At 47.3% G+C, this 25,689-nt stretch overlaps 10 protein-coding genes across 10 annotated transcripts; 4 read left to right on the top strand and 6 right to left on the bottom strand.

The window, feature by feature from the left end:
- Window positions 1-168: 168 nt before the first annotated feature.
- I302_104731 (uncharacterized protein) lies at window positions 169-3,921 on the bottom strand (the record flags this gene model as incomplete). The annotated part of the gene is made up of 14 exons (XM_065869936.1): window positions 169-272; window positions 351-1,088; window positions 1,154-1,362; window positions 1,430-1,537; window positions 1,607-2,089; window positions 2,143-2,242; window positions 2,312-2,417; window positions 2,494-2,761; window positions 2,870-3,087; window positions 3,192-3,386; window positions 3,488-3,596; window positions 3,668-3,747; window positions 3,828-3,848; window positions 3,919-3,921. The coding sequence occupies 14 exons, from the start codon at window positions 3,919-3,921 to the stop codon at window positions 169-171; spliced, it is 2,742 nt and encodes a 913-aa protein (XP_065726008.1).
- Window positions 3,922-4,354: 433 nt separating this feature from the next.
- On the bottom strand, window positions 4,355-5,718 carry I302_104730 (haloacid dehalogenase, type II; the record flags this gene model as incomplete). The annotated part of the gene is made up of 9 exons (XM_019195767.1): window positions 4,355-4,505; window positions 4,599-4,722; window positions 4,807-4,868; window positions 4,978-5,113; window positions 5,198-5,253; window positions 5,320-5,462; window positions 5,523-5,531; window positions 5,599-5,623; window positions 5,705-5,718. The coding sequence occupies 9 exons, from the start codon at window positions 5,716-5,718 to the stop codon at window positions 4,355-4,357; spliced, it is 720 nt and encodes a 239-aa protein (XP_019042590.1).
- A 627-nt stretch (window positions 5,719-6,345) lies between these two features.
- On the top strand, window positions 6,346-7,138 carry I302_104729 (uncharacterized protein; the record flags this gene model as incomplete). The annotated part of the gene is made up of 5 exons (XM_019195768.1): window positions 6,346-6,379; window positions 6,445-6,476; window positions 6,538-6,555; window positions 6,618-6,695; window positions 6,908-7,138. The coding sequence occupies 5 exons, from the start codon at window positions 6,346-6,348 to the stop codon at window positions 7,136-7,138; spliced, it is 393 nt and encodes a 130-aa protein (XP_019042591.1).
- A 453-nt stretch (window positions 7,139-7,591) lies between these two features.
- On the bottom strand, window positions 7,592-8,466 carry I302_104728 (uncharacterized protein; the record flags this gene model as incomplete). Its single annotated transcript, XM_019195769.1, has 3 exons — window positions 7,592-7,712; window positions 7,850-7,994; window positions 8,184-8,466. The coding sequence occupies 3 exons, from the start codon at window positions 8,464-8,466 to the stop codon at window positions 7,592-7,594; spliced, it is 549 nt and encodes a 182-aa protein (XP_019042592.1).
- A 432-nt stretch (window positions 8,467-8,898) lies between these two features.
- Window positions 8,899-9,657, bottom strand: I302_104727 (uncharacterized protein; the record flags this gene model as incomplete). Its single annotated transcript, XM_019195770.1, has 4 exons — window positions 8,899-8,930; window positions 8,994-9,062; window positions 9,189-9,555; window positions 9,646-9,657. 4 exons carry the CDS (start codon window positions 9,655-9,657, stop codon window positions 8,899-8,901), a joined length of 480 nt encoding a protein of 159 aa, XP_019042593.1.
- Window positions 9,658-10,316: 659 nt separating this feature from the next.
- On the bottom strand, window positions 10,317-10,685 carry I302_104726 (uncharacterized protein; the record flags this gene model as incomplete). Its single annotated transcript, XM_019195771.1, has 1 exon — window positions 10,317-10,685. The coding sequence occupies one exon, from the start codon at window positions 10,683-10,685 to the stop codon at window positions 10,317-10,319; it is 369 nt and encodes a 122-aa protein (XP_019042594.1).
- Window positions 10,686-12,221: 1,536 nt separating this feature from the next.
- Window positions 12,222-15,011, top strand: I302_104725 (uncharacterized protein; the record flags this gene model as incomplete). Its single annotated transcript, XM_019195772.1, has 6 exons — window positions 12,222-12,393; window positions 12,490-13,431; window positions 13,517-13,786; window positions 13,869-14,107; window positions 14,203-14,469; window positions 14,595-15,011. 6 exons carry the CDS (start codon window positions 12,222-12,224, stop codon window positions 15,009-15,011), a joined length of 2,307 nt encoding a protein of 768 aa, XP_019042595.1.
- A 674-nt stretch (window positions 15,012-15,685) lies between these two features.
- Window positions 15,686-19,179, top strand: I302_104724 (uncharacterized protein; the record flags this gene model as incomplete). Its single annotated transcript, XM_019195773.1, has 10 exons — window positions 15,686-16,014; window positions 16,117-16,415; window positions 16,473-16,803; window positions 16,864-17,417; window positions 17,485-17,648; window positions 17,699-18,334; window positions 18,430-18,632; window positions 18,727-18,784; window positions 18,836-18,979; window positions 19,060-19,179. 10 exons carry the CDS (start codon window positions 15,686-15,688, stop codon window positions 19,177-19,179), a joined length of 2,838 nt encoding a protein of 945 aa, XP_019042596.1.
- A 2,716-nt stretch (window positions 19,180-21,895) lies between these two features.
- I302_104723 (glutaredoxin) lies at window positions 21,896-23,768 on the top strand (the record flags this gene model as incomplete). Its single annotated transcript, XM_019195774.1, has 3 exons — window positions 21,896-22,825; window positions 22,907-22,997; window positions 23,101-23,768. 3 exons carry the CDS (start codon window positions 21,896-21,898, stop codon window positions 23,766-23,768), a joined length of 1,689 nt encoding a protein of 562 aa, XP_019042597.1.
- Window positions 23,769-24,120: 352 nt separating this feature from the next.
- I302_104722 (uncharacterized protein) lies at window positions 24,121-25,663 on the bottom strand (the record flags this gene model as incomplete). Its single annotated transcript, XM_019195775.1, has 8 exons — window positions 24,121-24,273; window positions 24,407-24,498; window positions 24,580-24,681; window positions 24,755-24,795; window positions 24,871-24,966; window positions 25,077-25,159; window positions 25,226-25,291; window positions 25,349-25,663. 8 exons carry the CDS (start codon window positions 25,661-25,663, stop codon window positions 24,121-24,123), a joined length of 948 nt encoding a protein of 315 aa, XP_019042598.1.
- Window positions 25,664-25,689: the final 26 nt, after the last annotated feature.

Here is a 25,689-nt window from a genome sequence, read left to right as displayed (position 1 = left end):
GGTTCATGTCAAAGAAAGAAGCATATATATGAAGTTATGTCAAATCAGAATCAAAATTCACAACCTATTTCCTCCAGTGTTGTGCCCGCACTTCTCTATGAGCTGTATAATTTACATGGAATCACCAATCACCAATAACCGCCGCATTGTCTCTCCTCTTCTCAATCATTACTTCTTTTTATTCTTCTTTGATTTTTTGTCATTGCCTGTACCCTGCGTTGTCTCAGCTTCGACGGGGGGTTCGAGAGTTACTGGCGCTTTATCTTCTGTAGCTGGTTACATAACAGTATCAGCCAATTGTCCTTTCCACATCAACCTCAACGAGACGGCACATGTCGATGGTGACTCACCCTCACTACCCCCATTCTCTTTCTCACCCCCACCCACACTCAGCTCCTTAACCTTCTCCACCAACTCCTCCGCCCCCTCCTTAGCAATCTCCACAACCTCCTGAGCCTTCTCGCCTACCCCCTGTCCCTGGCCCTGCGACACATCCCCATCATCCTTCTCAACCAACACTCCACTTCCCTCCTCATTCGAATCCACACCCTCACTACCAATCGCACCGAACAGCTCCCGATCCTCAGCGGGATCAGCAATAGTCTGCGAGATCTTTCCTCGTCCCTCAGCTTCCAAAGATTTCTTCCATTTCGCGGTGACTCCGCCAATCTCCTGGGGGGCGTAGGATCGAGCGAATAACGCAGCTTCGGGTAATCGGTTGGTATTGCTCAGAATCTCTATACAAGATTTCGAGTCTCCCAATTGGAGGTACGACGCGAACGCGATGTTGTTTTGTCCCTTTTCTTTAGCCAGACTACCTAGCCTTTCTAAGCCCTTTCGGTCCGATAGCGAGGTAAAGAGCAGTAAGAGGGCGGAGAGATCACCGGCTTTCTCGAATGCCTCTTGGGCTAGGTCCATTTGCCAAGCTGCCAGGGCTTTGTCTCCTACTACCTTCCATTTGGATTGAGAACCAGCTTCGGGGGAGGATCGGACTAACGACAAAGCGGTTTCGAGATCGTTGAGTGAGATGGCAAGGTCAAATCGGTGGTCAGGGTCGGTAGATACGGAGAGGGCAAGTTCTTTGAGATCTGTAATGTCAAGCAAAACCATGTCAGTTCAACGGTCTTTGGTGAACGTAAGAAGGCTAACCCACCTTGGCCCTCGAGGAATCTAGCGATTCGATTCCTCTGATCAGCAGGAACAGTAGGTAAGATGGCCTCGGCACCTTCCAAATCCCCTCGAAGGATTGCAGTTTGGTATTCGACAACGGTGAGGGATAAGGAGTAAGAGTAGATGTTGAGGTCCTTGTCGGCAACGTAGATTCGGTTGTGAGCGGGTAAATAACCAAGGAGGTAGATTCCTCTGCGGGTGATGGTCAGCATGATGTCCACATTGTGTTATGCCTCCGTCGTACAAAGGATTCACTCACTGGTCGAAATGGTTGATCACATGAGGTTGATCACCAACCAAATAACTGAGTCTGTTGGTAGAGTTGGTGTAGATGAAACAGTCTCCGATCCATTTAGCAGTCTTGACACTAGATATCCCAACGTCACATATCAGCGCACATCTCCAGTGTTGTCAGTCGAGCGGGTTGGTGTCTTACGATTCCGAAATCTCCGCAATAACATCAAAAGCCTCTTCCACACCCTCATCACCAATGACCTCACCACTGTCGACTTTAGCATTGTAAGCATCCCTATCAAAGCTCAAGATGTAGAACGAATCTTCAGCAGTGATAGCGACGAGGTTCCCAGTAGCAGACCACGAAACGTTGGTAGCGTCAACTTCGATTCTTCGGACTACTGATCCAGTCTCCCAATCCCAGAACATGACGAATCCATTGCCTCGTGCAGCGAGAAGGGTACCGCCGTGGATACCTTCAACAGCCCATGATCCAGATGATTTGATCAATCCTGGTCGTTCTTTGAAATTTCGGTAGATCCGAATCTTTGATTTGCCTTCTTGTACTGCATAGGTGTTGGAGTCTGTTGCCCAAGCGAAGGACAGACCACTGCCGAAAGCTTTGTTTCGCCAGGCGAGGGAGGTGTAAATAATGTATTCCCCATCTCCGCAGACGGTAACAAATCTACATGATAGTCAGCTAAGATGTAATGGTTGGACCTATACGGGCTAGCTCACCTGCCATTAGGACTGTGCTGTAAGGATTGAGGGTAGACTTCGGTAGTACCAAGATCTCGCAATGACACCATAAGTCGCTGTCCATCTTCCACGGCTTCGCCTGGGGGTTAAACGGAGTTTCAGCATTCTTTCCACTAATCATACGAGAGGTGGAGATCGGAATACTCACCATCCGCACCGACATTTGACACGTTCGCAGTCAGAATCTCAGTATTTCTAGCATACACGATCTTTCCTGCAGAGTCCATTGAAACGGAAGGTTCGTCTCGACCGAGCTATTCGCAATTGAGCGATTGTCAGGACCACATCCTCTTCGACACATGGCCGATTGACGAATAGCGATGCACTCACTTTCACCACAACAGCACCTTCATCAAAACCAACAGCGACCTCGTTCCCGCTCTTCCTATAAGCGACACACCAAGCTCTTTCCAATCCATAGCTGAGGGTGTTCTCCAGTCTATATGTAGAAGAATGCCAGATTTTTATGGTACCATCTTCCGAACCTGACAAGATGATGGGTAAAGATGGATGGAAGATTGCGAAAGATACGTTGGCAGTGTGTGATTCGAGGGTCTGGACACATGATTTGGAGTGGTAGTCCCAGATCTTCACTAGGCTGTAATGACGAGAAGCAATATATCAAGTATCAGTATAATACACTCTTCACTCAAGTACTTGAGTATGATTGTATGTTAGGGAATGGGAGACGAGAAGGTGTACTCACCGATCATCACCCGTGGTAACCAAATAAGGTTTATCACCTCCATGGTAGTAATCCACGTAATTCACACCTTTCTCATGCGCCTCCAAAGAGAAGTTGGGTACTGGATTGCCTAAAGACCATACCTTGACGGTATGATCCAGACAGGCCGAAGCGAATGTCTGAGGATCTTTGGGGTTGATAGCCAGTGCCATGATATAGTGGGTGTGACCTTCGAAGATCTGCAGCGGTGTCATCAGCAATGTTCCCGTTTCTCATCTACTTCATGATATGCCATCATGACAATCCCGTTGTGTCATGCCACCAAGGTAGAACTTCAACCCACCTGAACACATCTCCATCCCTTATCCCAATCCCAACACTTGACCGTCATATCATCACTTCCAGTCAAGACCAAACTCAGCGTGGGATGTACGGTCAAACATCTTATATAGTCCGGATGAGCTTCGAACGAAGTTATCTTTTCACCTGTCGATATGTTGTAGACACGTAATTGGAAATCGTCCGATCCGGAGACGAACTGGGGGTGCATCGGTAGGTTAGCGAAACGTTCCACGATATAGATAGGAACAAGACAAAGGTGGGTGAGGTGCGAGATCTGATAAGAGACGAATGACCCACCCAATTCTTCCTGGCTATATACCTCACACATCTAACAGGTACGTCCGTCACTTCAAACGTCTTCAGATCAGTCTGCGTCTCGTAGTTCCATATTTTCACTTGACCGTTACTATATCGAGCCAAGACACATCAGCTCAAATTCTCAGGTATACTTCGCATTGTGAAAGTACGATGACCCACTATAAACCACAGATGACATGAGGTTCGGTCGGATGGAAATCAACTGATTTGACACGGTCAGACCTCGCAAGGAGTTTACGCTGTAGTCGTATCCAGAATTAGCTTTCTGTTTCAACATTCCCAGAAAACAGCAAGTTAGCAGGAGGAATGCGTGACTCACATTGATATCAAGTAACATAGGCTATCCCATTGCGATGCAATCAGCATATACAAAGGCCACACGTGTAAGCTGGAAGCTGGATGTGACGTACCATCTTGTATCCTCCCTCTACGTGTCTTTTAGGTGAAAGGTTGAAGGGGAAAGTCGCAGTATCAATGGGAAGATTATCTGCGTGCGGAGTGAGGAGATGTCAAGAGGGTGGTTTGGATGCTTAGGTAGGTAGGTATAGAGAGGTAGATGATATATGATATATGTTGAGGATGTGTATATAGTTGTAGATGACAGTTCGAGGTGAAAGCGTGGCACCGTACGTCGTTCGTCGCGTTAGATGGTAGATGTGTGGCTGATAATGCAAAGCATGCACCCTGCCGTTGTTAGGCTGGTCTGCCCCAATTATCAGGCACATCCTCTCTTCCCTCTGCGAGTACTGTTGAGCGATCGTTCTGATGCATGGGCAGCGAGCCAGTATTGCTGATTTATCGTCACTAGTGTCCATACAACCCATCATCATACAATACACAATACCTCTATGCATCCTCCTTGATCCTCTTCAGCTCCTCAGCAAATTCCTCCATACCTCCAAACTCATAATCCGGTCTCACATCTTCATACCCCTTAACACCAAGTATAGCTTCCGGTCGATTTATCCATACTGTCTTGAGACCAAGTCGTCTCGCCCTGTACAACAGCCAAGACAGACAACTGATCAGTTCACGTTCATACCCGATAGGACGATGCCGAACGTGAATTCATGACGAGAGGTATACTTACGGTGCTATATCCGCTCGCTTCGAATTAGCCACTACCGCCACCTCGTTCGGCTGAATCTCATACTCCTCTTCCAGGGCTTGGAGGATGTGGTGGAAATTTCTATAATCAGGCTTGTAGCTTCCGACTGCCGAATTATACAACGATCAGCTATCGCATTACTTTGTAATTCTCGTATGTTGCTCGATAGATGTGGACTGGAGTAACGTACTATCCTCTGCTGTAAATACGTTGTCGAAACTCCCCCAAGACCCCTCCAGTCTCTGTCTAGTTCTGGATGATGGACAGAAACACAAGTCAGCGCAACACGTGTTTCGCAATTTATCTCAAGGTTTTGACACGGGGTTTTCCGATTAGATCACAGTGAGGAGGCAGCACTCACTCTTCAAATGACGCATTATCCACATTACTATGAATCACCAACTTCACATCCAGTCCCTTCAGGACTGACAAGGCATCTTGCGAGTCGGGAAAGGCGGGCCATGCTCCCACTGAGAGAGCATATGCCTCTGCCGCTTCTATAAAACGCATCCATAATTCGGTTAACCTCCCTCAATTCGCTTCGCAAGCTAAGAAGACAGGAAGCGAGAGAGAGCACATACCTTCGTCATACCACAGTCTCAGCTCCCCCGTCAAAACCCTATAAGCTTCCTTCAGCCTGTTCACAATCGAGAAATGATCAGCTATGAAAGCAGGATTATGACAAGAATAGAGGTAAACTAACACAGCAGGATATAACATCGTCTTATCCTCGGCTTGTATCCTGGCTTTTATCTTTCCTAGCGTCTCAAATACCTTTTCCGGGACGGGACAAGTCTTCTGTTGGAATATTGGCTGGAGAGCATTATAGGATCCTTGTTCCCAGTCCTGTGTAGGGTATCAGTGACCATTTTTCTTTCAAGCACAAATTCGCCGGCATCGACTCACTATCAAAGTCTGTGAGGAGATCAAAGTAAGCAGTGAGATCAATATGGTTCGGCTGGAAGGGTGAGAGGGTACTCACACCATAACAATCGAATATCAAAGCTCTATCCGCAGGGGGAGATCAGATCAGCCTGTCTAAGTCAAAAGGAACATGTCGAGTATGTCTAGCTGACCCTTCCACTCACTTGCAATTCTCCATGTTGAATATGCTGTCGTCTCGCTATGTATGTTCGCCCTCGACTCAATACTCAGGATGACTGCCCACATAGTTCCATAGCTTTGTCTATGCCCTCAAGCAGATCTCACCAGTTACACTGTGTCAACTTTATCTGATGACCTCATCCCTCATCAAGGGTGTGTGATTCGGCCTAGTCCGCTTCCACGTGTTTTCGGAATGAAATGAATGTCATATATCATGCAGTCGAAGCGACGCCGGGCGAAGCGATGAACACGAGAAATCGACACCCCTTGGCTGGCATGGAGGAAGGTCGTTCCCACTATGCAAAAGGGGGGAGATCCGAGACGTCTTGGAGTATGACAAGCGACGCCGAGTAGCTCTCCATACGAGTAGTAAGTAAATAGGTGACATTGTGGAATCTCGAGTCTGTGCAGTATGGGATGATTGATTACATAATAATTCTCTATCGGCCAGACGCTTCGCCGCGGCTATTTCTTGTTACAAGCGGTTCAACCGTCAATCCCATCCTCAACTTGTCTTTCTTTCTTTCTTCTTCTATACCATATGCTCTCGTCATCTACCAGAAGACTCTTACCATCCCTCACCAAGCTCCCTGCTCAACGATACATGTCGACCACATCAATCAAAATGTCATCCCCTTATACCGTCGTAGCTACCGATAGTGAGTTATTCTTCTCCCAACGACCCAGGGAAATCGTCAACTGACAATGCTCCGTCCTCGCACAGAGGCTCCTGCTGCTATTGGACCTTATGTACAGGTGAGTACAGCCACACATTCCTCTACCCAGTCATAGCTGATAATTCGAATCACATTTGAAGGCCGTCAAATACAATGGTGTAAGCTGCTTATCTCATTCCAGCTGAGAACACCATAGCTGATGAAAATGCAAATGCTATAGCTCATCTACGCCTCGGGTGCCATCCCCCTTGATCCAGTCAGTATGACCGTCGTAGAGGGTGCTATCGAGGAGCAAACTGTGAGTTTTGCTTCTACCCCCCCCCCTTCGAATGAGACGGATCGGAGTTGTATGTGTATAAGAAGGATTGGAAAAGACCGAAGGGAATTGGATAATGATTTTCCAATCTCATCCTTCACATGCTTCTCCTGCTACCTCAGATACAACCATCACACAACCAACATTAACTCCCCCCGGCTGATTCGGACTGAGCTAATATTGCACGCGCACAGACCCAAGTATTCAAGAACATCTCCGCCCTCCTCTCAGCATCCAACTCCTCCCCCTCCCAAGTCCTCAAGACCACATGTTTCCTCAAATCCATGAATGATTTCGTAGCTTTCAACAAGATCTACGCCGAGTTCTTCGGGGAGACTAAACCTGCTAGATCATGTGTCGAGGTGGCTAGGTTGCCTAAGGATGTGTTGGTTGAGGTTGAGTTTGTGGCTGTTGAAGGCAAGTAGGATTGATCAGGTAGAGAGAGGAAGTAGAGGATCCCGAAATTGAATAAAGTTGAGGTAGACTTGAAGTAATATCAAAATGAAAGTATGCATGATATTGAGCATACAATATTGGCAGTTGTGATACAAGATATGATCTTGTCATTCCCAGTCCACCACAGATCTCCCTATGCTTTTCATCCCATACCCGTGTTCTCCAAGCTTCTCCTCGATTGCAGCATCATGTTGATATCCATGGTTCAGATTAGACCGTTTCAAGCTATGATCTAGACCATTATATCAATGAAGAGGTGACACCGCAATATCTGATGAGATCTGTTTGATTATTGCTTGATGAAAGACAGAAAGACAAAGCTTGTAATCTGTGCCATTGACCTGGAACCCAACGTACTCGAGTGGTCGTACCGTCGTATCGTCGGATATACAGGGTATGAGGGTCATGTTGATCTCTCTCGATCAATCAAACCCCATCATCTCATCCAACACATTCCTAAACCTATCCGTGTCCATCTGTGGAAAAGCCTTGATCGTTGATTTATCGACAGACAGGAATTTAGGTAAAGTATGTTCGAGTTCTCTGCAAGCAGGAGCATATCAGTTCCGATCAATTCCATCGCCCTTGGAATCTGCAGAACGAGATAAACATCGTAGTCGTCAAGTATCGAATGACCCAATGAACGATGAACAACCGATACAGAGTCAGGGATCACTAACCCCACCTTCGATACCATCAGATAACCTCTCTCACCCATCTCATCAGCCAATTCGGACTGATGATTATCCATGAGCGATTCGTTGGGTACTACCAGTAATGGTTTAGGTGGATCGCGTCGGAGGGTAGTGAGGATTGATCCTGAGCCTGCGGTATTGCATTGGAATTAGCAATGACCCTTCCATAATGTAGCTTGCGTATCGCTCTTATCATACATCCCAGGTGATGGTCCTGTAGAAACTCCTCACTCAAGTACCAGAGTCATGATCATTCCCCTCCGTGCAAGCACCAAAGACACACACACGTATGATCCTACCAAGAGAAAATAGGACCCACCAGCATGCGATACCACCCAATCAGCTCTCCCAATCAACCCCTCAAAATCATCCGTAAACCTCAATACCTCAACCCTCATTCCTCCGACATCTACCTGCCCTCTACCTTGTCCATCTAAGTGTATATGCAATCCCTTATCCAGGGGTAGGTCTGCTCGACCATATTGGACGATTAGTCTTTTGATACGATTATGTTCGAGTAGGGCGAGAATGGGAGGTGAGAGGAAGGTGTTGGTTAGGGTTGGGAAGAGGGTCGAACCGACCGTTACGAGGAGGGTGGACATTGGTGTTTTGGATTGGGATGATTTATAAGGATGAAGTAGAGAGGAGTCCACCCGAGATGATTAGTGGTCCTTCGCTCTGGGTATGTGTATTGGTTGAACTGGTTGCGGTGCAATATATGAGTGATCAAGCAAAGTATAAAAGGTATCAAAGGCAGAGTTATACAAACAACCGATGTGGACGTGTCTGATGGAGGTTTGTTCATGTGGGGCGCCGTCTACTACCATACACGCTCATGGCTACAAATCATAAACGTGCTCTGTTCTATGCGTTAACTCCATATGGATGAGCCTTATATCACGCAGCAGTCTGCAAGGTGACAGATATTAGTGTATAAGGTGGTTGAATGCATATGCTGTTGTTCAAAATTACTATAAAAGCCGAATCCTCCTCGTTGACCACATCTGAGCTATTTCTAACATCCTGAAAAGATCTTAGTATGGTCGAGCGGCAGCTTGACAGGCCTCTGTATTCGGGTAAGACAGTCAGCATGTGCTTGACAGAAAAGTGGAAGAGCCGTGACACTCACTCAATGCTTCGAGGTAGTATGAGCAAGATTGCATATCCCCGTTGGTAGCTTCGAGGCATTTCGTGAAGTCTATATACCATCATGAGTCAGCAAAAACCCTCTTGCGTATTTCTCTCTTGTCTCTCTCTCTCCTGCTCCCGACCATCTATCGCCACCAACACACTCTGACTTCACACGAACGAAGATATGACTCACCCTTAGCTTGGATATCGCAGCTCGCCCCTTGACCAAACTGTTGTCCATTAACCATTTGCTGCTGCTGTTGATCCACTGGAACCTGCCCAGCAGCCTGTTCGGCAGGTCTGGAAGAACCAAAGAGCATATTGGAGATTCCATGACCAACTACCGAACCAGCAACGGCACCTCCCATGGTTGAGGCGGCTTGAGCCAACAATCCGGGGGGTTTACCTTGTTGCACACCCGCACCGGCATGTTGTTGAGGGTAGGTTTGCGCGGGGGCATGTTGAGCGGGGTAGGCGGCGGTGGATGATTGTCGGGTTTGTTGGTGCGATCCGCCAGCTGGGGCAGCAGGTCTGGAAGCGGGTCGGGCGGAGGATCGGGACTGGGTGGATGGGTGGCAAGGTCAGTTGGGCTCTCATTTTCCTTCTGCGATCGACATTGGCAATATTGTAGGGAGAGGGGAGATACTCACTGATCGAGGCATTATGTGTGCTGTTCTGATGTGGGTGAATGTGGTGTGAGATGTTATGTGAATTTGTGTGGAGATGTATAAGATGAACGTCTTGAATATTTATAATTGTTGAGATTGGATTGGTGATGGTTGTTGGTAGAACGTTCAAGTAGAGAGCTACGACGGGATCAAATTCCTTTTAGTAGGATGATGTGTGTGTTCCTTGTGTTATGCCGAAAAAAGGTACGTAGAATCATCGGCAGCGTATCCTGCTCGGAATGTGGCACTTTACCTGGACTCAAGACGGGGTACTTGTGAGTCAGCAAGCGATGGTGTGGTGCGAGGGCTCAAGTTCAACTGCTCAAAGGAGCTAAGGTGAGGGACGAGTCGTACGAGGGTGGGATGCAGTGAGGCAGAGAAGGATCAGTCAAGTTAGACGAGTGACAATAGTGCCATTAACTGATATTTGGGGGAACAGTATGTATCGTCGAGAAAACATGCTCACCCTGCCTGAGCAAGTGGAGAAGCCTTCGACACTCGTTTGAGTGGGAGGTTAAGAACATCCTGACATTCGCTTGTGTCATCCAAGTAAGGTGACAATCTGCTGCACAAACAAAGAGCGGTCAAAGCAGAGAAAAAGTATGTTCCGTCCGCCCAACAACACCTTCTATCCAGGCTCAACAACAATCCCCTCAAAACCTCACACCCCCAGACCCCCTCGCCTGCTTCCCACCATACTCCACATAAGTCCTCGTAGTAGTCCGTTCACTAGGCGTACACTCAACAGCCTTGACAACGACCTTTCCTGTCCTCCGTCTTCGGGGGGTACTATTGATAGTTACTGGTGGTTGTGGGAGAACGATGATACTGGGATTATGGGGTCTGGGATAGTGCGGAGTGGCGTGGGAATGGGGCCGGGAGTGTGTTTGACGAGTAGAGGGGTGGGGATGGGGGTGGGCTCGGGTGGAATGGCATGCCCCCTTCATATCAGATAGATCGATGAGTGTGTATTTTAGCTGTGAATGGGGTACCGAAGGATGTCGAGATGGTGGACTTACCATGGTGGTTGGCGATGTGAGCTATTCTATCGACAGATATAGATCAGGGTGAGTGGACAGTAAGTGGGAGTATTAGTCAATCGATGTCTAATGGATATGACTTTCATGTACATAGAGTCTCAAGATATATGTTGAACTGGTTCAGTCACATCAGTACAGTATCGACAGCTCATGCTCAATCGACTCGGGGAATCCGATTGAGACCTGCTGTATAGTGGAGTCAGATCAATGACGGATATCCTTTGACATGAACTACGATATCCGCCATTCGAAGACCGCTCTACCTGGTCATAGTCACAATAAGACCGATGAGCCGTCAGGACGAGATTGGCTATAAGACGTCATTCCCGTACAGTTATTTGATATCGACTCATCATACTTGATAGTGTGAAAGAGACAAATATGTATAGATGAGCAAATTCGCCTTCGAGAATGGACATGTCGGGATTAACCCAGATAGCGTTCCTTCATAGCTCACTAAACCTTTTTATCACCAAAACTCCACGCACAGGTTATACCACCCTAGCACCTCCTCCCACCTCCATACCCCCCATATCCCCCATATCCCATCCCATGCCCCCTCCTCCCCATCCCATGTACATTCGCCCTCCCGTGAAACCCTCCCATGGGCGCTCGGTGGGTGACTACGACGTGGTGTCTTTGTGGTAAGCCGATCGGAGCGATTACCATCGGTGCGGGTGCGGGGTCAATTATGATTGTTCGGTGGTGGTGTGGGTGTGAGAGACAGAGGCCCTATAGCGGCGTGGATCATCACGATAAGTCTTGATTGGATATCTCCAGGGAGGTAAGGGGAAGAGGTGTCTGGCTCACCATGGTCGTACAGATTGAGCGGAACGGAAATGGCGATATTTGATATACTCTTTTTCTTTGTTTTCTTCTGTTGATGAAGATGACAAGGTGGTTTAGATACTGTTCATACTATTCATAGTCTCATCGAATTGATGACATTCACACGATATGACTTCAAGCAGCGATGAAGCTGAAATCCGCCGGTTCACAGAGAAAGGATGGTTGGACAAAGAGAGAGAGTCGCACTCGCCCTCAGTACGAGTATGTACACCACTCTTTTGTGAGATTATCGGGAGTATGCATGCCTTGGACAAAGTTTGATCGGTTCCTCTTTCAAGTTAGTTCTGGGTGTGAGTAAAATACCATACAGTATCTGCAGTTGACGAAAGCAACATACCTATGACTTAGTGACCAGGACATACCTGCTGATCATCCAAAATGCCATTACTCCCAGCCACTCTCATCCATCCTGTGCTCGTGTCCGCGATGCATACATGCAACATCATCTCGCATGAGACACGCACACGTAGATAATCCTGACGTGGCATTATATACCTCCGCCAGCCATGAGGTCACCACGTGTTTTGCATTTCTGATAAATCAGTGTCTATCTCGTATTTTCAAGATTTCATGTCCACCCTTGCTCACCCTCTCAAGACAATTTTGAAATTGATGCCCATATAGCCTGTATAGACAGCATACAACCATTCAAACACTTCAAAGGGCAAGATGTCAGTGCCATCGGACCAAGCTAACGACCCCATCTCCCAGCCCCTCTCGACGAGTCTGGGGGAATTATCCAATCTCATTGAAGAGAGACCTTGGATATTGGCTGCTGCAGAGGGCGATCAGAAAGTTGCGGAGAAGGCTCTGCAAGTTACGAAAGATATATTTGATCTGGGTATGTGCAATTTCTACGATATCTCATATGTCTCACATCCATGCTTATCTCAGGCATCTCAAACAAAATGGAGCTGATATCATATATTTGACATAGGCATATCCCTCGAACCAACCTCTCACTCGCACCTCCATCCCTTCCTCCTCTCCATCCTCGAACCCCCCTCTATCAACACCCGCTCCCAGTCCAAATCCAAACAACCCACTCAACCGGAAGAAGACGCTAAACCAGATGTGGAGTCGTTCTTACCCTACACTCCCTTGTCTGTGTTGACGGTAGATGGCCTAGATCCAGAACAAATATGGGCTCAGCTTGAACTTCGTTCCGAGGGATTATCCAAGGTGATCAAAGAGGTTGGAGGATCCACTAATAACATGGAAGAGGAAGATGCGCTTCAGGATATGGAGTCGGATGGGGAGGAGGGGAGCGACGAGGATATGAGCATAGAGGAGTTCAGACAAATGTTGATTGAAAGTGGGGAGACCCAGGCTGCTGAGATGGATGAGGATGAGTTGAGGGAGTTGATGGATGATTTGGATGAGGATGATAGTGACGAGGATGAGGATAGTGAGGATGAGGACAGTGAGGACGAGGAGGGGATTAAGTTTGGGGATGAGGATGAAGAAGAGATTAGTGGTAGCGAAGACCATGCGGAGGAAGAAGACGAAGAGGATGATTTAGAAGGAAGTGAGGAGGAGGATGTGGAAATGGATGAGTTCGATCTTGATGAAGAGGAAGACGGAGAGGATGAAGACGGAGAGGAGGACGAAGAGGAGGAAGAAGATGAGGGTGAGGATGAGGACGAAGAAGAGGACGACTCATCTGCATTGTTCGGTGCTGGACCATCCAGAGCAAGAGGTAAAAAAGCCCATCCCACTCTCGATGACGATTTCTTCTCCATCGACGACTTCAACAGACAAACCGAGGAGCTAGAAGCTGGACGATTGACCTCCGGTAGACTGGGTGGAGATGAAGATGATGAAGAGGAACTACAGGATGTAGGGGGTATGATGCTTTCTGGTGCAGGGGATGACGAAGGTGAGTACTACTTTCTTGGATGCGTGTACAACCATCAGACGGATCTCAGGGATATCGGAACGCATTGCTAATATGATATATGCAGAGATCATGTATTCCGACTTCTTCGAGAAACCTAGAGGTTTACCTAAACCTGCTGCTACCGCTACTGGTAAAGGTAAAGGCAAAGGCAAGGAACCGAAAACGAAAGCTAAAGGAAAAGGAAAGGGAAAGGGTGTAAGGTTTGATGAAGATGATCTGATGGATCAAGATGAGGAGGACGAGGAGGAGGATGAGAATGCCGCTTATGAGACGATGGGTCGGATGAAGGGCGATTTGTTTGATAGTGATGATGAGGAAGATGGAGAGGAGAAGAGTGAGTATTGGGTCTTTCAGCTTGATCGAGGATTTTTGGTCAACAATCGAACTCATAGCTGATACCTCCACGAAATGATTAGACTTGTCAAACCATGAGAAGCGACAACTTGCTCTAGCTCAACAAATCGCAGAACTAGAGTCAGAAGCCGTTGGACCCAAAGATTGGACATTGCTTGGAGAAGCCACTTCGAAAGCCAGGCCTGAAAATTCGTTATTGGAGGAAAACCTGGATTTCGAACAGGTTCAAAAAGTCGTTCCTGTGATTACGGATGATGTTGTGAAGTCTTTAGAGGAAATCATCAAAACTAGGATATTGGATGTGAGTTCATTTTTTTCTCCCTTAGGCCAATCGTCAATAATTGGTAAAACCATCCTGCTTCGGAGACGTATAGCTAATGCTAATTTGCTTCATAGAACAACTTCGACTCGCCAGTCCGAGTACGAGCGTACGAACCCACCCCTTTCCTCCCTTCACGATACTTCGAACTCCAAGAAACCCAATCGAATAAATCCCTCGCTCAGATATACGAGGAAGAGTACCAAGCTGCTTCGTCCGGAACTAAGGTAACTGATCAACGGGATGAGAAGTTGAGGAAGCAACACGATGAGATTGAGAAGATCTGGAATGAGGTTTGTTATAAGTTGGATGCGTTGAGTAGTTTGAACTTTGTTCCTAAGGCTGTGAGTGGTTGTTTCGGCTTCATCATGATACGTAAGGCATACAACATGATCATATCCAGCGTGCCATTGATGATATTGATTCAACTTTCATTGACCATATACTGATACCCCAATCACTACCACAGCCAAAAGCTCAAATCAGCACCATCAGCGATCTCCCCACCACATCAATGGAAACGGCCCTACCGTCCACAATGGGAACTTCAACAATGTTAGCTCCCGAAGAACTATTCCAACCCCCCACCTCGGCCTCTTTGGTGGCCCGATCAGAGTTAACACCTGAGGAAGCCCAACGTGCTCGACAGAAGAACCGAAAGGTCAAGCAATCTCAGCAGAAGAAACTGAGCGGTATGGCCGAGTTGTACGGAAAGAAGAAGAAATCTGTAAGAGAGGAGAAGGAGGAGGCGCTGAAGGGGTTAGTCAAGACTGGGAAAGGGGTGACTGTCATTGGGAAGGGTGGTAAAGAGCTTGAAAAGTCTAAGAAGAGAGGTGGTCCGGAGAGTGGGGAGAATAGGGAAGGTGGGAAGAGGTTGAAATTGTAGTGGTAGTCCTGCTTGGTTTGCTTTACTCCCTGCTCTCTGCTCCGACTTGATATTTCGTTCTTATGCTTTGTGTGTATGCATGGCGATGTTCATATACGCCTTGTAGTATAATAGTATAAATAGCATAGTCTTACACCGGTCTCAGGGTGTTAAAATGTTGGCTGATGGTCCACCTCCACCTATGCGAACCACGTCGTCATGTCGATGAAATAACAAACAATTTAACTTACTCTACTCTGAATATTCACTCATATAGGTACATATCATCCCAACCTCAAGCAGAGGAACGTCGAAACCGTCCAAACGTGCATGACTGTCATCCCATAGCGGGATTTCACACACCTTACTGCTCATCAGGAGAATCAGTAGAACCACCTTGTTGGCCATTCGTGACATCCATCCGGTCATCCGAAACTTGCTTTCAAACCTATCACCAAGTAGTATAAACCTTCAAAGTGATTTCTCAGCCTCCCCAACCTTCCAGAGGCCACCACCACCACCATCACCACCATCGACCGAACCTACGTCCCAGATCCCTCTCCCACTCTTCCTCCTCCCCCGAACCGACACACCCAAATTCCTCGCCTAGGTCCTCTCCCCTCCCTCCGGGAGCTGGAGTGGGAGGACCAAGTAATGGGAGTGGTAGATCTTCGAGGCGATCTTTTGGATCGGCCATGAATGCGTCGTCGGTAAGGAATAAAAACAGAGCATCAAGTAGAGGATCTTTACCTCGGTTTAACGAAAAAGAAAAGGACAAAGACAAAGGAGTACCACCGCAGACGAATGGCGGGGATGTTGTAGTGGAAACGGACGGAAACGATAATGAATACGCATCGACAAGTCAACATGGTTATGGAGCCTCTGCGAGCTCGCCATCATGGATTAGCGGGAGTGAAGATAATAGAGAGTATCTTGATGATCCGAATGGCGAGGAGACGGAGATGGAGGATGAGCAGAGTAGGCTGAGGAAATTGGCTGTAGAGCAGATTGAGCAGGATAGAATGTATGTGCTGCTTCCTCTTTCTCAATGATGCTCAGTGATCCAATTATCCTTAGCTCTTCGATATTGATCGGACAGCCAGCGCTGATGGTCTACTATAACCAGGGCAACCCCTTCACCTGTTCCACCTATGAACCGTCACTCGGCTTCCGCACAGGGGAAAAGAAATCCCAAAGCACCGCATTATCATCCCATCCCACCAACCTATACGCTCCTACCTGCTGTGATTGGGTCCCTGATACCCCTGTCCAGGTCTGTACCAGATACGAAAGGTAAAGGTCGAGCTATAGATCTCAGAGTCACGATCACAAGGAAACGGTGTGAAGATTTGATTTTGCTCTCGGCGGTTGTACTGGGCATTTGGAAATTGGGTTGTGGATGGGGTGAGAAGGCTTTAGCTGGAGGTGAGCTTTCGTTAGCCTTGGGATGTAAGGATACTTCGGCTGATATACCTATCGTAGAGATAAGTCTCCTCGTAGGACTATCCATAGTATACACTTTCGTGCGCTTCCGCCCAACCAGGCTGAAACTACCTTCACCACAACCTTCCGCCAATGGTCGGCCACAATCACCTCAAATGCAACCTCACGCTCTCCTCTCGGCCAATGTAAGAGAACGGATGGGTAGGAATGCCAATAATACCGGTAATGGGGTGTCACCTCTGTTGTTGGGGAAAGAAGATCGCTCGAAGAGTGCTGCTGGTGTTGGGGGAGTGACGGGTCCGAACGAAGATGGTCAGATTGGGATTGGGAGTAGAGGGTGTCTGTGGGGTACTGAACCTAGAGAGTATAGGTGAGCTATTCCACTGATCTCGGTTTCGAGGACGATAGCTGATACTAAATGTGATGATAGGGAAAGTCTCGACGACGGTATATTCTTTGCATTACTCCTTGGACCACTCGTAGCATCCGCATTATTACATGCTGCTTTAACACAACTATCGACTAATCCCGAATCTCCCTTACCTGGCGATTGGAATATCGAGTTCCCCCTGGTACTACCTTCCACACCAATCTGGAAATCCATCAACACCACCAGCACAGTACCGTCAGATACCATCAAAGCGTTATCTGCACTAGCTACATCTCGCCGTAATCTCGTTCAACTATTCACATTATGTGGATTCGTCTTACTGGTGCATCTGACAAGATCATTACATCTCGAGATCAAGCAATCGAAACAGTCCTTATCTACTCCTTTATCACCTCAGATCGGCTCGCTGAGCCTGGAAAGGGAAAATAGCGATCATTCGAAGCTCTCCGCTCAGCAATCAAGCGGGACTTATTGGCTGAGGCTGGGAGAATGGAAACGTACTCGCAGCGTTGTCGGATTCTCCTTTCTGGTGACGGGATGTTGTGTGATCGTTAAGATCGTCACTGCTATAATAGGCAGAGGCGTCTGGAGTGGTGAGTTCACCCAATCCATGAGATATCAGAGGCGAGATCGAGCTTGGCTAATCACTGAATGTTGTAGACATGTCACCTTCTGATATTGTCATCGCTACGTTATTCTACCAATTCAGTCTATACGTTTGTGTGCGACTAGCTAGGCGAGGATTCACACTGGGGGAGTTGGGAGTAGTGTGTAATGCTGCAACGGCATTGTTCATGGAAGTTGTCAATCTGACTCGGATGAAGGTATGTATTGCTGGTCGGAGCAAGGCCATCATACTGACTACTACCTTTAGATTGTCCTGCTTCAAACACCTTTCATCAAGACCTACCGTCTCCCCACCCCATTACTTACATTCCAACTAGCCCTTATCCCCGGTTCTTTACTCGCCGGATTCCTCCTCTCACCCCTTCTCTACCTTTCTCGCCATCTCGCCCAAAAACCAGCTCATCGACTTCGGTTCCCCCATGAGAAACCTGTACATCGTCGACTGCTCGCACTAGGTTTCTACGGCGGCTCAGCCATAGTATGTGGCGGTCTGGTAGGTCTATGGGCCCAGTGGTTGTTAAACGGCCGTAATCCGTGGGTATGGGTGGTATGCTGGTTCTTCGAGGGTAGACATGCGTGGAGCAGACCGGCTCTGATCAGCTATTGGGGTGGTCTTGCTGCGATCTCAGTGGCGGGGTGGAATAGGCAATTGAATAGGGCCAGAAGACATCGAAGGTATACTGTTCCTGGGACTAGCTCTTCGCGGGGGGAAACGCCGAATCATGCACCAGGGGTTGGTCAGGAGGGAGATACAATAAGTGGAGTGGCGAGTTCGATGATGGATGCTGCGGATCAACGATTGCCCACTTTGAGTGTTAATGCAAGGAGGAAGTTCTTCCATGCATTGGCAGTTGTTATGTTCATCCCTGGGATAGCTGTTGATGTAAGCCTACCTTCTTTCCTTTCCTCTATTCCCATTACAGCGTACAAGAGACCACGATGTGATTGATGTTGCTGATCAATCATTCACGTACACAGCCCGCATTCACCCACCTCTCCTTCAGCGTGGCATTTGCCGCATTCAACTTCGCAGAGTACATTCGGTATTTCGCGTTATGGCCTTTCGGCGTATCTGTCCATCTGTTTTTGAATGAGTTTCTGGATCATAAAGACTCGGGAACGGCGATATTGAGTCATTTTTACTTGTTGGCTGGGTGTGCGTCGCCATTGTGGCTTGAGGGGTGAGTGTCATCTTTCACTCACTGTATTATGCTGTATGATCATACTTGCATTGGACCAGAATGAAAAGCTGATAATGGAATGGGATGATTATAGTCCCTCAGAGATTCTATGTTATTTCGGAGTCCTCTCCCTGGGTATAGGAGATGCGCTAGTAAGTTGACCACCACTCTTCCAACATTCGTGCCAGCTCATATCGTCATAGGCAAGTATAGTAGGTCGTAAGATCGGTCGACTACGATGGACCACCTCGTCAGGTAAGACCGTAGAAGGCAGTGTGGCGTTCTTACTGTCCATGCTGGCTTGTTCCGGAGCGTTGTGGTTGGTAGGGGTTGTCGATACCTTCAGAGTGAGCATGTCTCCGGATTCATGTCTCGCCTATGGTTGTGACTGGGATAGCTATCGGTACTGATGAGTCTTGATTTTTAGCCTACCCCATATATCATCACCACCACACTTGCGACGCTGCTCGAGGCGTTCTCGGATCAGAATGATAATTTAATATTACCGATGTATGGCTGGGCGTTGGGTATCTTGTTGGGTGTGTAGGTGTAGACGATGTGATGATTTGACGATACTTCATGTTTATGCATTGTGCGGTAATTTGTGATACAATTTTCAGGACGCATGGGTCATGGTATTTGGCATGTTTCGCGTAGATGCGGTAGTACTGAGAAATACGCTGTGAGACGTATGCTGTGAGACGGGCATGAACCGTATATCTGGTTCAGTGGACGAGCTTGCACCATGACCTTATATCAGCTATACAAGATATCCAAGCTGGATCATCAGCCACAGACTACCTCAAGTCAGGTCAGTCACGAAGACATCAATTCGAGGTTTGAGGAGATACGAGACATGGTTACCCAGTCTATGATTGAGGTAAGACCTGTTCATTTCTGTCAGTGTGATATCGAGTGCCACGACCTTGAGACTAAAGAAACCACTTAGTACTGTACTAATCAGATACAGTAGACAATCCCCCGATCCCCACCTCACATATTCTGATACATCAGACAAATCGTCCGGACCAGACCAATTCAAATAAGCGAGCGAGCAAGTTTCTCCATCTCTCCACCTATCAGACAAGGAACCGAACATGTCTTATGTAAAGATGGATCCATACGGTTAATAGACATTTCACCCAAATAGGTATAATTTTTGAGAAACGGGGTTATAACGTAAATCAAAACATGATATACCTCGTGAGATGGCTGATAAGCTTTTGGTAAGACCTTACGTTATGTATTTATGTATCTTGCTCGCTTTGTGCTCTGTGCTTTGTGCGTCGTGCTTCGACCGTTAGGAAAGAGAAATGATCGACATCGACGTGAGGGTGGTGAGGGGCCAATGGCCGTGAGGTTTTGTGTATGGTGGGATACAGCGTGCTCGTGATTTCTGTTCTTACGAGAAGGGGATATGATAGACATCATGGCGAGTAAGTCAAGTTGGACGAGTGATTTTGACTTTTGATCCGCAGTCAGACTGAGCGAGATGAGACGAGACGAGTCAGAACCTGTTTGATACCTCGAAAGCATGGAAGACAAGACATGCTGTTGTAGCCTGATCAACGGGGTTGGCAATCCAATGCAACAGTTCCGATCTGTAGTCTATTTCCTTTTGCTTTGCATTTGCTTTTGCACATGATGAAACTTTATTTCATTGTTCATGGAGGCATGGATACGCGATGTTTGTTAGCTTCAGCGCTCGACGATACCAACAACCACTGAAATTCATCTCGACCATGCGAAGCAGGATTCAGCACATGAGCAAGAATAAGACTCTGCCTTCACAATCACTCCCTCAATGTTCAAGTCCGAAAGAGGGCATAGGCACACGACGATAGAATGGAATACTATGGACATCGGCGAAGATAAGGTTGTCAGTCCGATTTGACCGTGTGTGTCTCATTCGATGCATAAACATTAACAGGGACATTGACCGAGCTGAGATGCCTCTTAAGGGAACAACACATCGGATATTTATTGATAATTTAGAACTACGACCCTTGTTCCTTAGAGAAGAAGTAAGGAAACCCACATGAAAGTTTATTTTCTTTTTCCCCCTACCCCTCTTCCATGTCTTCTACTTCGCTGGCTCAATATCATGTCTCATTCCTCGGAGTGGATTGATTTATCCCTCTGAGACAGAGATAGCTCGGGGTGATGCTGCTAGTGCTGGTACCATTGCTAGTCCGCTGTATGCTCATAATGCGTTACTAGTGGATCACTTGTTCACATACAATACAATTGTCGGTTCTCCGCGTTGTTTTCGGAAGCCCAAGTGCGTGAGTGCGACGTACAGCGAGGATAGAGGAATGAAGGCGGGTCTATGGGATGGGACATAACATAAGCGGGAGATCGACTGTAGGTTAAAAAGGATATTGCATAATCTCAGTCTAACAGCAGGACCATGGAATCTGGCGTCCCAAGCTCATATTGCTTTTAACGATGTTTTCACTTTCGTTCGTTCCGACAAGATGCTTGGAGGTTCTCACGTAAGGCTTTACGCCGCACAACTAGCGGGGGTTGTTTATTGTTTATTGGTTACCTTTTGTAGTATGTTGATCTGGCCAAGCCAAGATGTCTGATTAGGTATTTCGCATATATACTACTTTGGATCTAGAGGTAGACATACATACATGCTCTTGGTTCTACATCACATCGCATTTTTTTCTTTTACTGTTATACATACACCCATTCATTCATTCTTTACAAGACACTCACACTCTTTTACAACATTACAATACTTTTGATTCCAGTCCCAAGACTCAAAGCGGTGCATTCTACTGAATTGTTTCTACGCTACTCCGACATCACCGAAACACCCTCACACCCTTATACAGTCTCAGATTACCCTCGACCAAACGACGCTAGTACTCTGCGCGTCATCCTCCGTCACATTACAACCTAGTACTACAGTACAAGACATTTTCAACCTATCGTCTGCGTCTACGTCTGCATAGTATTTGCATCGCATTGCACTGTAAAAGGCATTACGGGTGCCTCCTCTTTTCATCGCCGATATACAATACATAGGGAATCAAGATAGATCTGTTTATCCTTGTTCTCTGTTCTCGTCATATAGAAGAACGCTGAACAAATAGAATAAACATACAAGGAACAAAGGAACCAACAACCAACAAGCATCCTTTGCGCCCCACACTACTACTTTCCGAGAATATCGCTTATTCTCAACTACACTAGTACTACGCTCGGACCACCACATTGCACACACTCGTAGCACCTGATCGACACCCATCAAAATGAACAGATCAACTTCATCTTCCTCATCATCCTCCTCATCAACAACCTCAACAACCTCACCATCAACCTCATCCCCATTTGCAGCACTGGGATTTACAGAATCCTCAGCATCATCAGCAGTAACAGAGAAAATCGCAGCTGGCGGAGCATCCATCTCATTACCTTCCTCGTCATACTCACAATCACCCAGACGAGCATTCTCCCTCCCTTCCAAGATAAAACTCCCATTCACCACCTCACCCCTCACCTCGCCCAACATCAACATCGGCTTGGGATCACCCATGATTCCTCTCCACTCACCCACCAGATCAACAGCCAGGAGATTCTCGTATAATATGAAATCGCGTATATCACATTACTCCCTTCCCCTAACCGTTGGCGGGTTATTCACCCTCGCGCTCTTCATCTACGTGTCGTTAAATTCTTCAAACGAAGTGAGGCGATTCAATTCTTCCAGCAGATTACAGCTGTACGGTAGATCACGATTCTCCGAAGAAGAACATCAGATGAAGCTTGCCCATCCCCTCTTGCACGTACCAGATAATGAACCTGATAATGGGATTTCCCTCCTCCTGGACGAAGAAGAGCTGATAGCGGAGGATGATCTCTTCTGGGACTCGTACAAGGATCCCGAGCCCCTTTCGAGGGAAGAGGCAAAGCAGCAGGAAGAGTTGAAAGCCCACAAGGCAGATGTGATAAGGCAGGATAAACTCCAGTCTTTGCGAGCGTTGATCTGGTGGTTGGCCGAAGGGGGGATATTACCCAATGATTGGGAGGTGCCTACGAAGCAGTACCTCAAGAAGATCGGGGGGAGGGGGATGGAGAGGTTGTTAGAGGATATAGACTCGGGGGAGGAGGGTGACGAGATTTTCGACAATGGTTGGGCGGAGTTTGCTAATAGGCGATACAGGGTGGTCGTGTTTTCAAAGGTGGGTGATGTCGCATGCCAAATATTACAAGGGTATATCTTATTGGACGTATGCTGATCCTGCTGTATTGTGTTCGCTCAGACCCACTGCCCTTACTCCAAGAAGGCTAAATCGATCTTTGGGGAGTACCACATCTCACCTGCACCATTCATCATCGAGCTAGACCAGCGATGTGAGTGACTGCCAATTCATTTCAAACACCTCATGTCCCCTAGATCTAATAATCATAATCATCGAGTTATGTGTCCACCCCGCTGACCTTTAATCACCCACAGCCGACATGGAAAAGATTCAAACCCTCCTCCAGCGAATCACAGGCCGACGAACCGTACCCAACGTCTTACTAGATTTCGTCTCCATAGGGGGATCCGACGACGTCACCTTGCTCCACTCCGAGGGCGGATTACAAAGGACATTGGAAGATATGGAAGTTCTCCCCTTCTCTAGGAGGAGGAGACCCGCCGTTCCTCTTCCTCCTCCTCCTCCTCCTCCTCCTCCGCCCGTTGTGGAGGAACCTGTGTTACCTGTTAAAGACGAGGTGGCGTTGGAAGAGGTACCGGTTCAAGGCAATAACGAGTTGAAGAGACATACCGAACAGGAGGAACAAGAGGCTGAAGAGAATGCCGAGGAAGATGAATCTGATGATGAAACCCTGATTACTCCACCATCTACCCCCAAGGTCGAATCTGAAGATTTGACAATCCAAGATGGAGTACCAATCGGTACCGATTCTCAACCCGAGTCTGAACCCGAAGTGAAAGTCGAACAAGGCAACTTCGTAGATCTAATCAACCGAAATCAACTCTTACATCCGAGGGAGAAACAGACAAACGCAGAGAGGTTTATGAATAAACGACGGGAGGCTCCTGGTACTGGGACTTTGGGGTTAACTTCGAGGGATGAAAGGGGTAGTTGGAAGGAGGGTAGTGGGTTGTTAGTTTAGTTTGTTGGTTTGGTTATTTTTCATTCACATTTTGGGTTATATTTGATTTGATTTTGGACATTCGAATAGTTAGGATATACCATGTTGTTTTACTCTTCAGCCGCAATACGCAATACACAATACACGATTTCATAGTCAATTGAATTGCATTTTCACAATGAATGATCATGTTATGCAAACATCGCAATACCATTGATGCGTACAACATGATAGCACAGGCAAAATCTCAGTGCGATCACTCGAAACGAGGAAATTGTCTGGGTCAAGCAAGGTGAACGGTGAATTGTTGTACATGCTGTCCAGATCCGGATCTACTATATCAGATCTATACGATACATCCGACCGACCCAATCTACCACCTCCTCCCACCACCACCTCTTAACATCCTTATAAACCCACCTCGGCGCATAGCAAGTGCTGCTAGTAGACCGTAGGATATTCCTCCAAGGTGTCCGACAGAGTCGGTACCGCTATTAGGTCTGAATAGTGCTCCGTAGAAATCCCACTACACACGGCAGTGACGCATTAGCAATGCCATTCTCACTGAATGAACGAGAAGCCTTCTGCATCTGCACCAACGGGTACTGCTAGATAAGATTGAGATGTGGGGAGTGACACGAAGGGGAAAACCCGCTCACCGCAAATATACCGCTGATAGCTACCCAGACAGGCATGGGGATGACGAAGAACATAAGTACGGTCGATTGAGGGAACATGGCTCCGTAGAATGCTACACACAAGGGAGAAAGTATCAGCTTGAAAGTCCATCCCGAGTCGCAAAGCTGAATATGCGACCACAGGGGTCACTCACACAGACAAGCGTAGATAGCTCCTGAAGCTCCTTCACTGCCCATCCATCGATCTCGCTTTAGTCGATGGTATGTCAACGAAGCGAGGGAGGAGAAGATACCGGCTACAACAAGCATATGTTATTTCGGATGAGTTATGAATTTTCATACAATTGATCCTTTGATCATATAGCTCACCTCCAAGATATAGACCTAGGAAGGCGGACGAGCCCATCAGACTATGTATACATGTATCAGCTTACGCCCGAACAGTCTCTGCAAAATCAATAGCTGATGAGAAAAGGATGACTCACCCAGCAGCGGCAGGAGCTAGGAAGTAGAGACCCAAACAATTCACGAAGATGTGGGATCCGGACATGTGGGAGAACGCTGAGGTGACGAGCGTCCATCTATGAGAATCAATGAGGTTCACCTCAGCCAAAGTGAACTTGAGATCAATTTCCGATACCCAGACCTGTTTAAAGAGATCATCAAATCTATTGATAGGGATATGACTTACACTCTTCCTGAAAATACGTTTATTTCATTCAAGATGAAATTCTTCTGCAGGAAGATGAAGAGCGATGGATCTCTGAATCGTTGCTAGGTATTTTCTTCTCAGTGAGCTGATATCCCATTCATGGCTGTGGCAAGGAATCGGTAGCTCACAGCACTCGAAATAGCATATTGCCACAGCAGGAACACCCCTCCGTTGAGCCCTATCAGCCCATACACCTACCATCATTTATCAGTATGAGCTGAACTTTCGTAGAAGGAGACGAGCAATCTCACAAGTGTCATGGTAGGTATCCTATCTATCCTGCTCCTCAGCCTATTGAACCAATTCCCACCACCACCACCGCCATAACTATACCCGCCATTACCGCCTTTTGGGAAGTATGAAGATCGTATCAAGCCTCTAGCACTGGACCCGAATGATCGCCTCAGGAGGCGAGTCGTGATCTGGGGTGCTGGTATACGAGAAGTGAAGAATCCCGCTGGACGAGCGGTGGAAGAGAGGTGGAGGGATCGGAAAGGAGATGTCCGTAAGTGGGTAGTTGGGAGTTGACGTATTCGCGCGAGGTTCATTGTGGCTCGTAAGGACATTTTGGGCTCTCTGATTGGCAGTGAAG

This window comes from Kwoniella bestiolae, chromosome 3 (assembly GCF_000512585.2).
Source record: "Kwoniella bestiolae CBS 10118 chromosome 3, complete sequence".
NCBI classification, from domain to species: domain Eukaryota; kingdom Fungi; phylum Basidiomycota; class Tremellomycetes; order Tremellales; family Cryptococcaceae; genus Kwoniella; species Kwoniella bestiolae.
Note: the sequence above shows the minus strand (reverse complement) of the source record. Positions and strands in the feature narration are given on the sequence as shown.